The sequence below is a fragment of the Asterias rubens genome, chromosome 15 (assembly GCF_902459465.1).
Source record: "Asterias rubens chromosome 15, eAstRub1.3, whole genome shotgun sequence".
NCBI classification, from domain to species: Eukaryota; Metazoa; Echinodermata; class Asteroidea; order Forcipulatida; family Asteriidae; genus Asterias; species Asterias rubens.
In genome coordinates this window covers 8,126,125-8,141,642 of record NC_047076.1, presented here as the reverse complement: position 1 = coordinate 8,141,642, position 15,518 = coordinate 8,126,125, and the positions used below count along the sequence as shown (strand labels likewise).

General features: G+C 40.8%; 1 protein-coding gene across 3 annotated transcripts; it reads left to right on the top strand.

Moving 5' to 3' along the window:
* Positions 1-591: 591 nt before the first annotated feature.
* Positions 592-14,741, top strand: LOC117300358 (EF-hand calcium-binding domain-containing protein 1-like). 3 transcript variants are annotated; one of them, XM_033784126.1, is made up of 7 exons: positions 592-709; positions 1,375-1,524; positions 2,252-2,356; positions 4,847-4,998; positions 5,877-5,981; positions 7,468-7,559; positions 13,246-14,741. In XM_033784126.1, exons 1-6 carry the CDS (start codon positions 691-693, stop codon positions 7,528-7,530), a joined length of 594 nt encoding a protein of 197 aa, XP_033640017.1. In that variant the 5' UTR covers positions 592-690; the 3' UTR covers positions 7,531-7,559; positions 13,246-14,741. The 3 variants fall into 3 exon arrangements, with proteins under 3 accessions (XP_033640017.1, XP_033640018.1, XP_033640019.1); XM_033784127.1 differs by having other exon boundaries at positions 7,468-7,539; positions 13,246-13,304; XM_033784128.1 differs by lacking the exon at positions 7,468-7,559.
* Positions 14,742-15,518: the final 777 nt, after the last annotated feature.

The window sequence follows — 15,518 nt, the reverse complement described above, 5'->3', positions numbered from 1 at the left end:
TTAGACGGTTTGTTTGCTATGTAGAAACATTACCAAGGCTGTCGACAACCGGAGTTATTTTCTTTCGAGGTTTTACGTTTTTGTTTTAATTAGGAGGCGGGGGGGGGGGGGGGGGGGGGGGGGCTAGGGGTTCGCGGAAAAAAATAAAGTTTTGAAGGCTGCATGCTGCATCACTGAACTTCATCCATTCTACCTCCGTGGATCCATGGAGCATGGAGGAGGCCAACATAATCACTTAGTAATTCCCTCAATCTACCTTCCAAGGGAACTTTTTGAATATCTAATTTGGAATGTATTACAAAATTGTAATTATGCAAAGTCAATTAAGATTGAAAAGAAAAAAAATTGACCACCTCAGTAGAGAGCTCTTAAGCGTGACCAAAAATACCGCATTGAGCATAGTGAATGTACCAACACGCAGACTAAACATCACTGAATCAGTGCTGTACATGCGCACAGCGCATACTTACGTCGCGAGGCGGAAATCAGACTCACTTGGTATTCACTGGTACCCACTGGATATGTTTACCTCTTCCAAGAAACCGGAGAAATAATGTGGGAGCCAGCCAAATTTACATGCAGCGGATTTTTACGTAGCGACGGACGACGCAAAAAGTTAGGACAACTCTGCGAGAGTGCAAGTAACTTTTTAAGATTTTGCACACTGTTTACTACACGAAATTGTACAAAATGGCGCCTGGGCTGCACTGTAAGTACATAGTCTTTATGGAAGTTAATGAATGTTGTGTATAAATAATAAGTACTCGTGAAGTACTGAAAAACATGAATATTTACTTGGCAGCGGCGTTGCTGTGATGAAGTGGCCGTGTAGTTTTTACCTTACCCAGTTGTGATATGGATGAGATATAAATCACAATAATTTGCTGTTTTGCATAAATATTTTTTTGTATAATACACAATCACATTCCTCAAGAGGCATAAAGCCCTAGCTTATATCGAGGTTTAAAATTAAAGTATCCTTGACAGAAAATGTCATTCTTCAAAACTACATAAATTTCACTGAACTGTCAATCGAGGGTCTTTGTTGACGTTGCAACTTGCTTGTCATTTGTTGGTGTCACTCCGTCCAACTGCTGTCAACAAATGTTAAATTACTTTAAGTTTTAAAACAACATTTGAATTGAACATTAATAAACCATTGAATGCATGTCGTGTCAGTCAATCAATTCAAAGAAATGTCATCGATTGTCAACTGGTCAAACATTTTAAATAAATTGTATAACCAGAACCATCATTGAAGCAAAATCCGTTCTTAATCATGTTTTCTTTGGACAACTTTTATGTATCCTAAATATGTTTTACCAATCCAACCAAATGATTTAATTTACTGATTTTCTGTCAATTTGATTACAGTTACCAAAGAGGAAACGGAGTCCCTTATTAACATGTTCAGGAGCCTTGGAAAAGTCAATCCAGCCAGACCAGACAAATTAGAACGTACCCAGGTTCGAGAGCAACTTCATGTTAAGTTTGGAGTGACAGACGACCTCATTCTTGATAGAAGTAAATCAACTTGGATTTGTTACATTTTTATTTTTAAATTAAAGGATTCGGGTACTTTTTCAAAATGTCCACAGATTTACGTTAAACTTACAGGGTTTGAAGATAATGATAGTGGAAAGCTTCCCTTCAAATATTACTAACTGGGGTCGTGTAGTTTTTGAGAAATGAGTAAAACAATTCACAAAATAATTTTCGTCTCAGGAAGATGAAAATTATTTATAGCATGTATAATCCCATTAACCAGTTATGATATTATCCCAAAACCATAGCATAACTACAGCACCTCAGTAAGTAAAATTTCAAGGAAAGCTTTCTACTATCATAATCTTCAAACTGTGTTAGTTTAGTGTAAATCTGTTGACATTGTGTTTTGTGTTTGGAAAAAGTACATAGACCCTTTAAATAAAAAAAGTTTACTGTATTTAATATTGGTGTCCGTATTTTTGCTAGATGTTATATTTGCATCAGGAATAAAGAATCTTAATATTGGTTTTACCCGTACACCAATGTGTGGTATTAGCACTTTGTACTCGGTACTTTCCTGAGCTCTGTGAAAAAAAATCACAGGCACGTTACTCGAGTGGGATTGGAACCCATGACCTTTGGAATTCTATAGTAGAGTTGCTATTCTGACAGTGTAACTCACTAAGGGTAAGTTGGCCTAAAGAGCAACCGTGTTTGACAAGGCCCTATTATTATTTAACTCTTTTTGTTTTTCTCCTTCCAGTTGTGAGAGTTTTTGACACAGACAGTGACAACTATGTGAGTCAGTCAGAATGGCTTCATGGTCTCTCGATATTTCTACGAGGAACTATAGAAGAAAAGAAGCAATGTAAGTAAGATTGGTAGAGATTGTTGATTGGTTAAATGTTCAGTACTTTGCATAATCATCAAGTCAAACGCCATGTAGAAGCTCGAGACTGCCCATGTGAACAGGAGGGTCGCTGATGTGTAAGCAATCACCTTGGTCTTTTTTGTGTTCAGCTGTAGGCCAACTTTCAGGCACTCCTCCTCGACCGACAGTAACAGGTCCTGGACCTGCTCAATTGTGTTTGAAACCAGTGCGATATCATCCGCAAAATCCAGGTCAGTGATTGTCACAGGAGGCACACATCGGCTATTGCAGGGAACTAGGTGAAACCCAGCTCTTCTTCTCTACCGCCAATTGCCTTTCTCAGGGCATGGTCAAGGACAATGATGAAGAGGAAGGGCCAACATCACACTGAAGTATTCCCGCTCGTATGTGAAAGAAATCACTGACACCATCTGGTGTAGGCTAATCTGGTGAAGTGACCTTTACCCTGGTGTTTGCGTATGTTGACCCGATCACCTCAACTAGCCTGTTTGGGATCCCGTAGGCAGTGAGGATGTTTATCATCTTGTCCTGGTGGATCGTGTCAAATGCCTTACGGAAGTCGATAAAGGTGATGACTGTAGGAAGATGTCTGTGCCTGACTCCTTCAACGATTCTCCTGAGCGCGATGATGTGCCCAAGTGTTGACCTCTCTTGCCAGAACCCATTCTGCTCTGCCCTTTAAGCCGACCTCAGGTCGACCTTGCATCAACAAAAAACAGTTGGCGACTGACTTTTCCAGATCACACTGCGCCTGAGCTAAGACCATCGGGAATTTTTCAGTCGGTGATTATTTTTCTACCTGAGCGTAACTGCGATGATTTTAAGACAATCTGAAACAGTCGCCGCTCAACAAAAATTAGGTCGCACGAGTAGAACAATTTCAACTTGTATGACGTGATCCCGACGGTCGGGAACCAATCCCAGGCGCACGATTTCTCAGTTGTTAAGACCTGAGCATATTTTGTCTGCGCGTTGCCGATGGTTTTTTGCAGGCGCAAGAAAATCGTAGGTCGACCTGAGGCCGGTATAAGAGTGGGTCTAGCACTGGCCGTATCCGGTTAAGTATCATGCGGTTAAAGAATATGAATAATGCACATTTCATACTCTATGAGTAATTAATTTAAAAAACGGGTTGTAGAAGACACGGGTTGTAGAAGGCTCGACTCGTGCTGGTGGTCTCCCCTTACAGTCACTTTAGCGGCTCTATGAAGCTGTCTATGAAGGCCTTGACAAAAGACTAAGCATCGACAGACTCAGGACTGTACAAACCGAGAAAGGGAGATTTGGGTCGCATTCTGAAAATCCGGCCTGATTTCAAGTCTACCCGTACTTGCTTGTCCTTGGTGAAATACACCAAGCAAATTTGTTTCTTCTTTCCCTCTCAACATGCTGAATATATATTTGCGATTGCTGGATAAGCCATTTGCTTGTTAGATTTGAATATTGTCTGGTACAATGACGTGCTTGATCACAAGTTACTGCTTAAATTTGAATTCACCAGACTATAGAGACAGTTGGTATGTCACATGATTCGGGGCAAGCTTTTGCGTAGTTACGTAAGAGACAGTGAACACCCATACACAATTCTGAATGAATGTGTATGACACAATGGTACCAGGGTCTGCTCATCTGGAGGTTGCTATACAAAAGCTTGCCCCGAATTATGTGACATAGCAACTGTCTGTATAGTCTAAGGAATTCAAATTTAAGTGGTAAATTGTGATCAAGCACGCCATTGTACCAGACAATATTCAAATCTAATACGCAAACGGCTGTTTGGCAGCATATTGCACCACAGCACCTTGTAAACCGTTACCTGGTGTTATAAAAAAAGAGTAGGTCTCATAATTCAAACACAGTCCGACATACCTTGCAGGAAATACTGTATGTTAAAGCGCCTTGAGCAATATGCACGCTAAATAAGAAGCCACAATTGTTAAATACGTTTTGAGTAGTGTTGGTTCTGAAAAAGAACCAGATTCAGAACCAATACTACTCAAAAGAGATTTAGAAATAGTGCTAACTGCAAACCTCACCTAATTATACTCCCACCATGTAAAGTTTCAAATCCTACTTATAAGGGAAATAAAAGGGTTCTTTAATGGCCCTTTAAACCCGGCAGGGTCGTTGCCGAGGCGAAGTCCTTTATCGCACGGCAACGATCCTGCAAGGTTTTAAACGGACGTTAAATAATGAGTCACTACTCTTTTATTCCCATTCATAAATGAAATTTCTGCGCTAAGTATTTTTTTGCAAAAACTTTGTGAAGAATCTGTTTGATGCGCCTGGGTTGTGTGTGCGCGCGCGCTTAGAAATAGATTACGCGCTGTTACAAATAGCTATGAATTGCGCGTTCCGCGTGATAATATTGGCATAGGTGTGCCCGACACGCGGAAGCCAGACGGTTATAAACAGGTCCAGCTGGTCATTATGAATGATAATTAAACCATGTTTTGCTCTCCACAGTCTGCTTCAAGGTTTATGATTTAAACGATGACGGCTTTATCACAAAAGAAGAAGTGTTTAATTTGCTGAAGAACAGCATGGCTAAGCTACAGACAGAGGAAGATCCTGATGAAGGCATCAAGGACCTGGTTGATATAACCATCAAGAAAATGGTAAGACAAGGAGTTGAGCGAATAAGGGTGCCGGACTCAAGCTCAGCAGTCGATTTCACAAAGAGTTACGACTAGTCCTAACTGTAAGAGATGTTAAATTTGCATCGGGGATAAACAATATTAATTTTTGGTTTTTACCCATACACCGATGTATGTTAGCACTGTATACTCAGTACTTTCCCAAGTCCTGTGAAAAAATATCACAGGCATATTACTCGGGTGGGATTCGAACCCACGACCCTTGCAATTCTAGAGATGTGTCTTACCAACTAGACTAATTAAGGACTAGTCCTAGGAGATATTAAAAACATAACGGTAGTCCTAAGTAAGGACGAGTAACTTGTCCTAACTCGAGATAAGACTAGTCCTAACTCTTGGTGAAATCCACCCCTCGTGTTTTTGATCAGCAGAGTGTGAGTTTGAGTCCCAGTGACACTTGTGTCCTTTACCAAGACACTTAAACCATTATTGCTGCATCCTTCAGATGGGACGTTTAGCTGTGGGTCCCTTGTGTTGTGTAATGTATGAGGTGAATAATTCTAGTCCTACCAATAATAGAAAGACCTTATCGGTGCCAAGTAGTCTGGTGCCCAAGATTCAAGTTCTAGTGTTGTATAAAAGTGTTGGTTCAAGTCCAGCCATTGATTTCACCAAACTCTTCCTAATTTAGGATTAATCTTGGGACTTGGGAAGTGTTCAGTTCTGCAACCATTGACGTTGGACGCATTGAACCCATCCCATGATAACTCCAGATAGGATTTATCCTAGGCATTTTGTGAAATCGACTGCTGGTCATTGCATTTGTGCAAAAGATGTTAGGCATGTTTGGTTTACACTCTCTATTAAAACTCTTGATATTTCTTTGACATTTACACCAGGATTTGGACAAAGACAACAAGATCGGCCCTGATGATTTTTCTTCGATTGTCTCTGTTGATCCGTTGTACTTGGAGCATTTTGGTGCCTGCTTACCAGAACAAGAGGTAAACCCCTTTTCCCATCGGGCTCCAATTTCATACAGCTGTGCAAGATGAAAACAATGCTTACATTTTTTTCTGCTAAGCAAAAAAAATGGCTGGGTACCAGCCACAGATTGTACATGTTGAATATTAGTTTGCCTGGTAACCATTTTTCGGTGAGCATAATTTGTTTTGCTTAGCTATTTTTTGTGCTAAAGCTCTATGAAATATTTGGCCATGTGTCAAATTTCATAATGCTTAAAATGTTACATTTGGCATGGTATTTTAGCTGATAACGTTATTCTGGTAAGTATTTTTTTGTACTTCGCTACTTCTCATGCTTAAGCAACTCTTTATGCTTCAGCAACTCTATGAAATTGGGCCCCGACAGCAATGTCTCTACTGAATTTTAAAAAAAAGGCTACCAGCCAAAAACACCATATCACATGTACCAGGATGGTTGCATGGCGCATCGTTGTCGAGTCATACTCCAAACTATGTATGGCTTTTGATTAGTGGCAATACATACATTTCTGTGGGTTTGAATCTCACCAGAAATGACTACGTTCGTTTGTTGTTGTTGTTTTTTGTTTTTTTTCAAAGGACTCTAACAGCATCAAGTATACTATGGATTCGTTTGAGTGTATTGCCGTAGAACATAATCATGAGTTGAAATATAGACTATTCTATTTCACGAAGCGAAGTGAATTTGAAAAGCCAGATTTCATCCGGTGACTATATTTCAAAAGCATGAACAAAATGCTTTAAATATCCGTTTCATATAAATCACACATAGATCCTTGTCATTTGAAACATTTTCACACTAGACACAAAATAGACAAAAACTTGTCTAGACCCCACATTCTAAAAAATAACAAAAACCCATTTCTAAATAATGTGGAACACTCCATGTAGGCGTCAATCTTGTTGGCCATAACACGACCTTGCCTCATTTGGACAAACCAGTGGGGACTGATTTTTTTCTTGGGAGCGTCCTATAGCATCCATGTAGGACTCCTATACTTAATTTGAAGCAATGCAGCAGTATTCATTGCAAAATAATGGGTGACACATGAGGTGTGTTCCGCCAATCAAATGACGAGTATCTGTGTGTGAACTTCGCTGTTGAAGGGGCACAGCAATTTCCCTCTGGTAAGGGGCACCTCTCTGAAGTAAATGTCATTTTGTATTGGAGCTTTGCAAAGGGCACCACAGCAAAAGCACAGGGCCTCTGGCAATTGGAGCATTTTGAACGCTAGGTAGCAGCAGACTTACCAGGTAAGTTTCCATTGTTTCGTCATTCTGAGCATGCGCACATTACCAAGAACAATAGATTTACCTGGTAGGTCTGCTGCCACCTAGAGTCTCCCATTGCTGTGGGTTTCGTAGGTTAATTCAAGGTCTGTATGTAAAACTCCAAGATAACGCATCTGAAGTGAAACGATTTGGAGTAGTGTATAACAAGTTTAGAGAGCTTGGGTTTTGTTTAATAAGAAGCTTCTTTCCACAGAATGTAAATGAGTTCCTGAGATTGTCTGCTGAGTATCCGCCCCACAGAGACAGATATTACTAGCGGTTTGCAGTGTGCATTCTCTCTCTACAGTCAGTGTCCCAATGGTTACCAGTTCAATATAGAAACGTGACCTGCCTCCATAAAAAAAAACACTGGGGTAAAAGATGATTTTTTTCCCAAACTGAATTCTAAACAAAAGTGATGCAAAATGTTTGCAAATTTTAAGAGACACTATGGCCCAATTTCATGGGTCTGCTTATTGCCAGATTACGGGCTTACGTTCACCATTCTCCGCTAACTGTGCAAGTGCTGAATTTCTTCACTAGCTGTGTAAGCGAAGAACGCCTAATAAGGTGGGGGTACGCACTTACACATGCAAACATTCCCTGCTAACTCGTGAAGTAAGCCTGGAATTCCTTGCTTCCGTAAGTGCAGATTCTTTGCTTACGGTAAGCTTAGGAATAATGTTTGAAAATCTACCTCCTATTTTTGTGGGTACAGGTCACAAAATTAATTGGCAAGTCCACTGCACCTACCACTGCATAATAAAAACGGGCATACACAATATGATTACACATGGGTTGAAGTTAAAACAAGGAACATAAAACCAAGGAATTCTGTTCTCAGGATGAAGTTAAAGACAGTGTACACTATTGGTAATTGTCAAAGACCAGTCTTCTCACTTGGTGTATCTCAACATATGCATAAAATAACAAACCTGTGAAATTTGAGCTCGATCGGTCGTCGGAGTTGCGAGATAACTATGAAAGAATAAACACCCTTGTCACAAGAAGTTGTGTGCTTTCAGATGCTTGTTTTCGAGACCTCAAGTTCTAAACTTGAGGTCTCGAAATTAAATTCGTGGAAAATTACTTCTTTCTCGAAAACTAATTCACTTCAGAGGGAGCGTTTCTCACAATGTTTTATACTATTAACAGCTCCACATTACTCGTTACCAAGTAAGGTTTTATGCTAATAACTATTTTGAGTAATTACCATTAGTGTCCACTGCCTTTAAGATAAATGTTCCCCGACAAATTTAAGTAGTTTCAAGCAATACTCAAAACCACTCGCATCTGTGAGTTTTCAGATGTCAACTCCGTGGACGATCATCTCTGTCTAACTTTGATGTCTGAAAACTCAATGGTGAGAGAGCTTGTCAGAAAAACCACAGTAAACCTATGCATGGTTGTTGTGTATGCCCAGTTTCTAACAGACTAACCATACAGCACTGTCATAGTACATGGTACTAAAAAATCCACAACATCAGCTTGGGAGCAATTCTGCATCCATTCCAGATTAGTATTCAAGTCTAAGGTCAAGTCCATATTCATAAAAACCAGTTTGCTTTGAACGACACAAAAATGCGCATTAACGAGCGAAAGTCTCTTGCGACACATAGTGACTGTTTTATAAAGTTGCTCTCGACCAATAGGAATGAAGAAACTGTCTTATAAGCACAGGTGCAAGCTCGCGTGTCACGCCCATGTTTCAACACTTTTCACTGGTGTTATACCATCCGTTCAAACGCCCCCGCGTGATGCCCTCTCGACCAATCAGAATGGATCAACTGTCTTAGGTATTTATGAAAGAGGCATTTGAGTTTCTGGAGTAGCCTTTGTGGTGAGGCACAGTTGCAGGTTGTGCATTGGTGAGGCACAGTTGCAGGTTGTGCATTGGTGAGGCACAGTTGCAGGTTGTGCATTGGTGAGGCACAGTTGCAGGTTGTGCATTGGTGAGGCACAGTTGCAGGTTGTGCATTGGTGAGGCACAGTTGCAGGTTGTGCATTGGTGAGGCACAGTTGCAGGTTGTGCATTGGTGAGGCACAGTTGCAGGTTGTGCATTGGTGAGGCACAGTTGCAGGTTGTGCATTGGTGAGGCACAGTTGCAGGTTGTGCATTGGTGAGGCACAGTTGCAGGTTGTGCATTGGTGAGGCACAGTTGCAGGTTGTGCATTGGTGAGGCACAGTTGCAGGTTGTGCATTGGTGAGGCACAGTTGCAGGTTGTGCATTGGTGAGGCACAGTTGCAGGTTGTGCATTGGTGAGGCACAGTTGCAGGTTGTGCATTGGTGAGGCACAGTTGCAGGTTGTGCATTGGTGAGGCACAGTTGCAGGTTGTGCATTGGTGAGGCACAGTTGCAGGTTGTGCATTGGTGAGGCACAGTTGCAGGTTGTGCATTGGTGAGGCACAGTTGCAGGTTGTGCATTGGTGAGGCACAGTTGCAGGTTGTGCATTGGTGAGGCACAGTTGCAGGTTGTGCATTGGTGAGGCACAGTTGCAGGTTGTGCATTGGTGAGGCACAGTTGCAGGTTGTGCATTGGTGAGGCACAGTTGCAGGTTGTGCATTTATACAGTCAGCATGTAGGCATACGTTTCACAGAATTCCTGTGGCCATGAGTCGGTGGCCCGGTCAAAAGGCACTGCAACAAATGACCAGATAAACTCTTTCGATGAATTTGTGCCCAATGCTAAGGTCCGACATGCGTGCGTGTATGCTTGGCGCGCGCGGCAGAGTTGTGCAGAAAGCATAGAGCTACATGTATATGGCAGAAAGGCATTGGAGAGACCCACGTATTCTTGCTCACACGTGCATCGTGGGTGGAGCCTACTGGATCGGTCTATTCCTCTTACAAACTCACGTCACTGGAAATTGAACTCAAAAAGTGGACCTGATAGCCACTCACATGTCAAACCGGGTCAAATTTCATAGCTCTTTGTACAGCGGAATTCTGCGCTTACGAAGGCCCTGTAAAGCAAGAAATACTATGGGCTGTAAGTGCAGACTTATGCCCTTAGCAGAGACATGAAATTGGGCTATGTAGTGCTCATGTCATACTAGCTGATGAAATCCATTTTAAACTTGAAGTAACATCGTAACCGGGCTGGTACAACTAAACGATGGAAGTCAATTTGTAAATAAGGGAATCAATGTGTGATGAAGAGGTTTTCAACTAGTGGTTTAATCCCAACGAGGCCTGGTTCTTGATAATTTTACCGAGGTAAATTATAAAGAACCTGGCCTCGGCGGGTTTAAACCACTAGTTGAAAACCGATTCAACACACTGATTCCCATTCATACCTTTTCGGTCAAAAACATCATCACTTTTTGGTCAAAAAGTAAAATAAATGCAAAAATTATAATTGTTAAATAATTTCTTTCAACACAACATCCCTCCAGCTATGAAATGGTAAAGCCCTCCACCGCCCTCGGGTAAACAACTCCTTATAAGGAAATGCTGTGCGTGTCGCGCGTATCGCGTGATGTGGCACAACTGTTTAAACCGTTGCTCTCGACCAATAGGAATGAAGAAACTGTCCTATAAGAACGGGTGCAAAGTCACGTGTCACGCCCATGAATTAACACTTTTTACCGGTCATAAACAAAGGTTTATACACACCCACGTGACGTGCTCTCCAACCAATAGGAATAGCGAATCTGTCTGAGGTATTTATGAATAAGATATAATTCCTGATGAATAAATCCATCAACTCTTGTGAATAGTTTGCCAGGAATCTCTATTTAGAACATGAATCAATTGTTGCACGCTGTTCAATGGGGGGGGGGGGGTCCATTGTGTTTTGCACACAGGAGTGGCCAAATAGCACCCTCGGCGTTGCCGTCAAAGGTGTACAAAACCCATGGACCCTATCACACAGCGTGCATTAATTGTTTTGTTACATCATGGTAATAGATTGCAGGAAGGGAAAACAATTTTGTTGTTTGGTTGAACAAATTCAAACACATTGGCGAAGAACATGAATCAATTTATCTTCTACCAGTGTAATTACAGCCTCATACCTGGGGCTATTTCAAATATTGCATTTGGCGGTGGAAATAACAAAAGGTGGGCACGATCAAGGTAATGTGCCCCATGTGGGTACATCACTCATGTTCCCCTGAATGGTTCCCATCGACCAATAATATTCACAATCTATTACTGTGGTATAACAACACAATTTGCTTTATTTTTGATGTTCAAGTTGAGGCAGCACTGACCGTCAATGAGAAATCTGTATAAATTGTCATCAAAGTATCATCATTCAACAGAACACAGTACAATGTAGTAAACATTTAGTACTTTATCATTTCACAAACAACCATGGCTGGTGGTTCATTCTTGTAAAGGCAGGGTAGTTTTTTTCCCTCAGTCAAAGAGCACCTTTATCAGGGCTAATCTAAAGGAATATTTTCAAGGGGGCACGGAGACGACGGGCATGAAGGCAGTGACTGGGGGCATGAGGGCAACTATCAGGCATGGACTGCGCTAGTATGGGTGCGTTCGATAAGCTTCCCTGGGTCTACCCCGCGGTGCTCACTCGGGTGAGCCCCTGACAAGAGCTAAACGAACGATCACTCACCGCTCTTGTAGTTATGTCATGCACCTGGGGCCAGCCCCCAAGTGACCCACTCCACAAGCAGGGCACTGGGGGCTGACCCGGGTGAGCCCCTGGAATGACGTCAAAGCTATTGAACGCACCGGGGGCAGACCGGGGTCGACCCAGGGAAGCTAAACGAACGCACCCATTATTCAAGCAAAATATAGTATTTCCAACAGCCATGTGAGTCCTTTTCACACTACTGAATTCCCTGGGGGGAAACGACCAACCCTTTCACACTTGGATCGCATTACCCTGGGGAATAGCCACCCCTGCTGTGGAGCAGGGGTAAGCAGTAAACATGCAGCCTGAACCCTGAAACCTAGGCATTGGAGGCCTGCTTTCTTTGTTCTAGTAATGGCAATACAGGTTTTTTTTTTAGAAAGGGGTACCTTACCCCTCTCCAAGGTTTCAGAAATGTTTCCAAGTGGATGAAGTTCAATTGACATGTCTCCCCCCCCCCCCTCCTTGAGTGGTTTGTGGCAAGATTCACTAACCCACTGGGTTCAAGGTTGTCGAATGTTTACTTTGTGTTTCATGGTACTAGCATAAACTATTGAAATATCATCACCATCAAAACCATTAACCAGTAAACACTTGATTAAAATTTAAAAAACTTTTTGTGTAACTTACAACACTGGGCAAAACTTAACACATGTGTACAAACCAAACTAAGTTATTGGTGATGGCTGTTGCAGTGTTAGGCCATGTTTAAAAACAAACAACTTGGCTTGTGTTAATGGCTGTAAAAGACCAATGCGTGTACTGTTAACATTGCTGGTTAACAGTGGTTAAGGTTGGAAATCCATGCGTCCATCATGCATTGTGCGTACTGCAAAACGCAAAGGACAGAGCGCACAGGAGAATTAAAGTACATGCCAAGCTACCCACATGTATCAGTATTGCGTACTATGGCCCTTTTGGAATCCAAGGTTTTGGCTTTGGATTCAGCTTCAGGCTTCGTTCTTTCGTCTGGCGCTGGTACGCAAAGCACGCGCAATTTATTAAAACAACTGCAAGAAAGGGCCTATGTTATCAGTAAAAACTAAGTCTATTGATTAGTGTGTACATTGTATTTCAATCTTAAAGGATTGTGCACTATGCGCATTGCGTATTCATGGATTTTTAAGCCTTAGTACCTAGCCTAGTGGTTTGTTGCAAGATTCACTATCCCCCTGGGTTCAAGGTTGTGGAATCTCATTAATTTGTTTATCATGGTACTAGCAATGAACATTTAAACCATTAACCAGTAAGTGAAGTTTAACACCAGCTCATTTTATAATCAAACTTTACAAACATCTTAATGTCATCCACATAATATTTCACTACAATGCAAAATGTTGACAATGCAAAGTTGATTCATTTTATCCTTTCCCGTTTTGTTTTCCCCAATAGTTCATTGAGAGCTTTCTGGCAACTCATTGTAGAAAGCCAGTGACAGGAAACTAATAAAGGACTTCATCAATCATCAAGCATTATTCGCCGAGGGACCTAGTTTGTCAATTTTTAATAGACCCTATGCACACCGGGCAGTGCACAAACACACACATCTCCTGTCCGCCAATTTGTGTGTCAAAACGTGCACAAAAGGATGGTACACATGTTTACGCACCTCCGAACAATGCGCGTCTTCAATTTCTGCCTTTTTGGGGAGTCCATTCCTTTCCCAGCAAACTTATATTAAACTCACAGCTACTGAGGAGGGAAATACTAATTCACAAGTCTCCATGAGGTCAAATTCTGACATGTACGTTTTGACATACAAAATGGCGGACAGAAGCTGCACATGTATGTGTGCTGCGCGTTGTGCATGGGGTCTATTCCGGGGGTACAATATTGACTGCTCACCCGAAACCAGTCCCATGATTGCTTCAAAAATGCACAGCTGTTGCGCGTGTGATATTCTACTATGCATGCGTATTTACTCTGTGCAAGAATATTGGTGCATGCTCTTGGTAAACAGAAATGATATAATGATTTGACTTTTGAGACTTCAGCTGTCAATCATGAATATGTATGAGGTATAGTAATGTAGATTATGAAATAGACCCGTTCCATGAAATATGTAAATTGCACATAGCGCGTTCGACTAACATTTTGGTTGGCAAAATGAAGGAACATTGCACTGTTTTAAATGTGCATCTGCCAAGTGCACTTTTCTATGGCGTTTGCCAACCAATAGGGTCTAGTGTACGCATGCATGGATGTAATTAGCACATTTCATGGGAAGGGTCTATTGGGCCGATGTACCAACGAGGGTTTTCTTCCATCTAACATTGTCATGTAGACGTCTATACAAAATATTTGTTCATAAAAAATGTAACGCCAAGATATATCCATCTATTCTATTGATTCTCTGTCCATTTTAAATCCCCCCCTGTATTGACTTGCCTCATGTTAGGTACATGTGAAGGGCATAGTCCATTAAAAGAAGAGGGATGTTCCTTTTTAAAGAAAGTAAAGGTGGTTGAGCTTTAACATTACTAAAGCGGCTTGTGTGTATAATATGTAAATTATTCCAGTATGATTTTTCGGTTTTATGTTCTGAATTCAACTTGTACTTCAGGCAGATTTTTTTTATGTGATGTATATTTCATTCCTAGATCAAGTTAATACCTTTCAGAGGAGATAATTTGATCAGAAAACTTATCTTCATCTGTATATATATAAAAAAGTGTATTTATTAAAAACGTAGTTAGTCTATTAGGAAGAAATTCTTAAAAAAAGAAAATTACAATCAGATTAAAAGCATGATTCGTGGTTGCTTAACATTTTATATTTTCGGTTACTATCAAAGGGAGTACAGTTAATAAACTATATTAATTCAATAATAATATCGAAGTCTTATATAGCGCCAAATCTACCACACAAGGTACTCAAGGCGCTGAGTATATACAAACTTTCAGAAAGATAGGTAATTGCAGTGATGAATTTTGAGACCCAATTATGTAGCACTTTATAAGGGTTTACAAGGTGCTACGGCGCATTAAGCAGCCACAACCAGGAACACCGGGCGAATCTCTTTTCGATAAGTGCACTGGGTTCTTTTACATGCGTTACACAACACATTATATATTAATTTTTTTGTAAAACACTTGTTAACATAAAAGTGGAAAATGAGAAATATATAATGAAAGAAATCCGTCCAAATGTGTATAAAAATTTAAAAAAATTTATTATAAATATGTACATGTATGCCTTGACTACCTACATGGTGCAGACCAACTAAAAATTCTCTGCTTTTGTCACCTGCAGTGTCGGAATCTATTTGGCCAGAAAAACCTCTAAAATCTATCCCCGATTTTGCCACATTTTGATGGACTCAGTATTGAACAGCTGCTGGGCATGAGTCTTAAGGCATGTATACATCAATCAGAGCTGCCATTTATAGCTAAATGGAGAGGTTTAATTTGGATTTTGTAAGAGTTAAAGAAATTTCAGTTTATAATTACAAGTTTAGTTATGATATTTTGCCTAGTAAGAGAATCAGTTCAGTATTCAAGCAAACATGGGAAATAATGGAAAGTTTAACATCTTTTCCCAGTTTCTTAAAGCTTGTAAGCAAAAGTTGATAAGCTCAAAATAAATCTTGCTTAGCAGAAATGAGTTACTAAGTACATTAGTAAATTGCTATACAATGTAGTTTAAACGGTTACAATTGGGGACCA

What these genes read in the sequence shown, in the direction of transcription:
- LOC117300358 (XM_033784126.1), top strand. An exon ending in CGACCTCATTCTTGATAGAA is followed by an intron (nt 1,525 to 2,251) that starts GTAAATCAACTT and finishes TTCTCCTTCCAG; the next exon opens with TTGTGAGAGTTTTTGACACA. An exon ending in TATAGAAGAAAAGAAGCAAT is followed by an intron (nt 2,357 to 4,846) that starts GTAAGTAAGATT and finishes TGCTCTCCACAG; the next exon opens with TCTGCTTCAAGGTTTATGAT.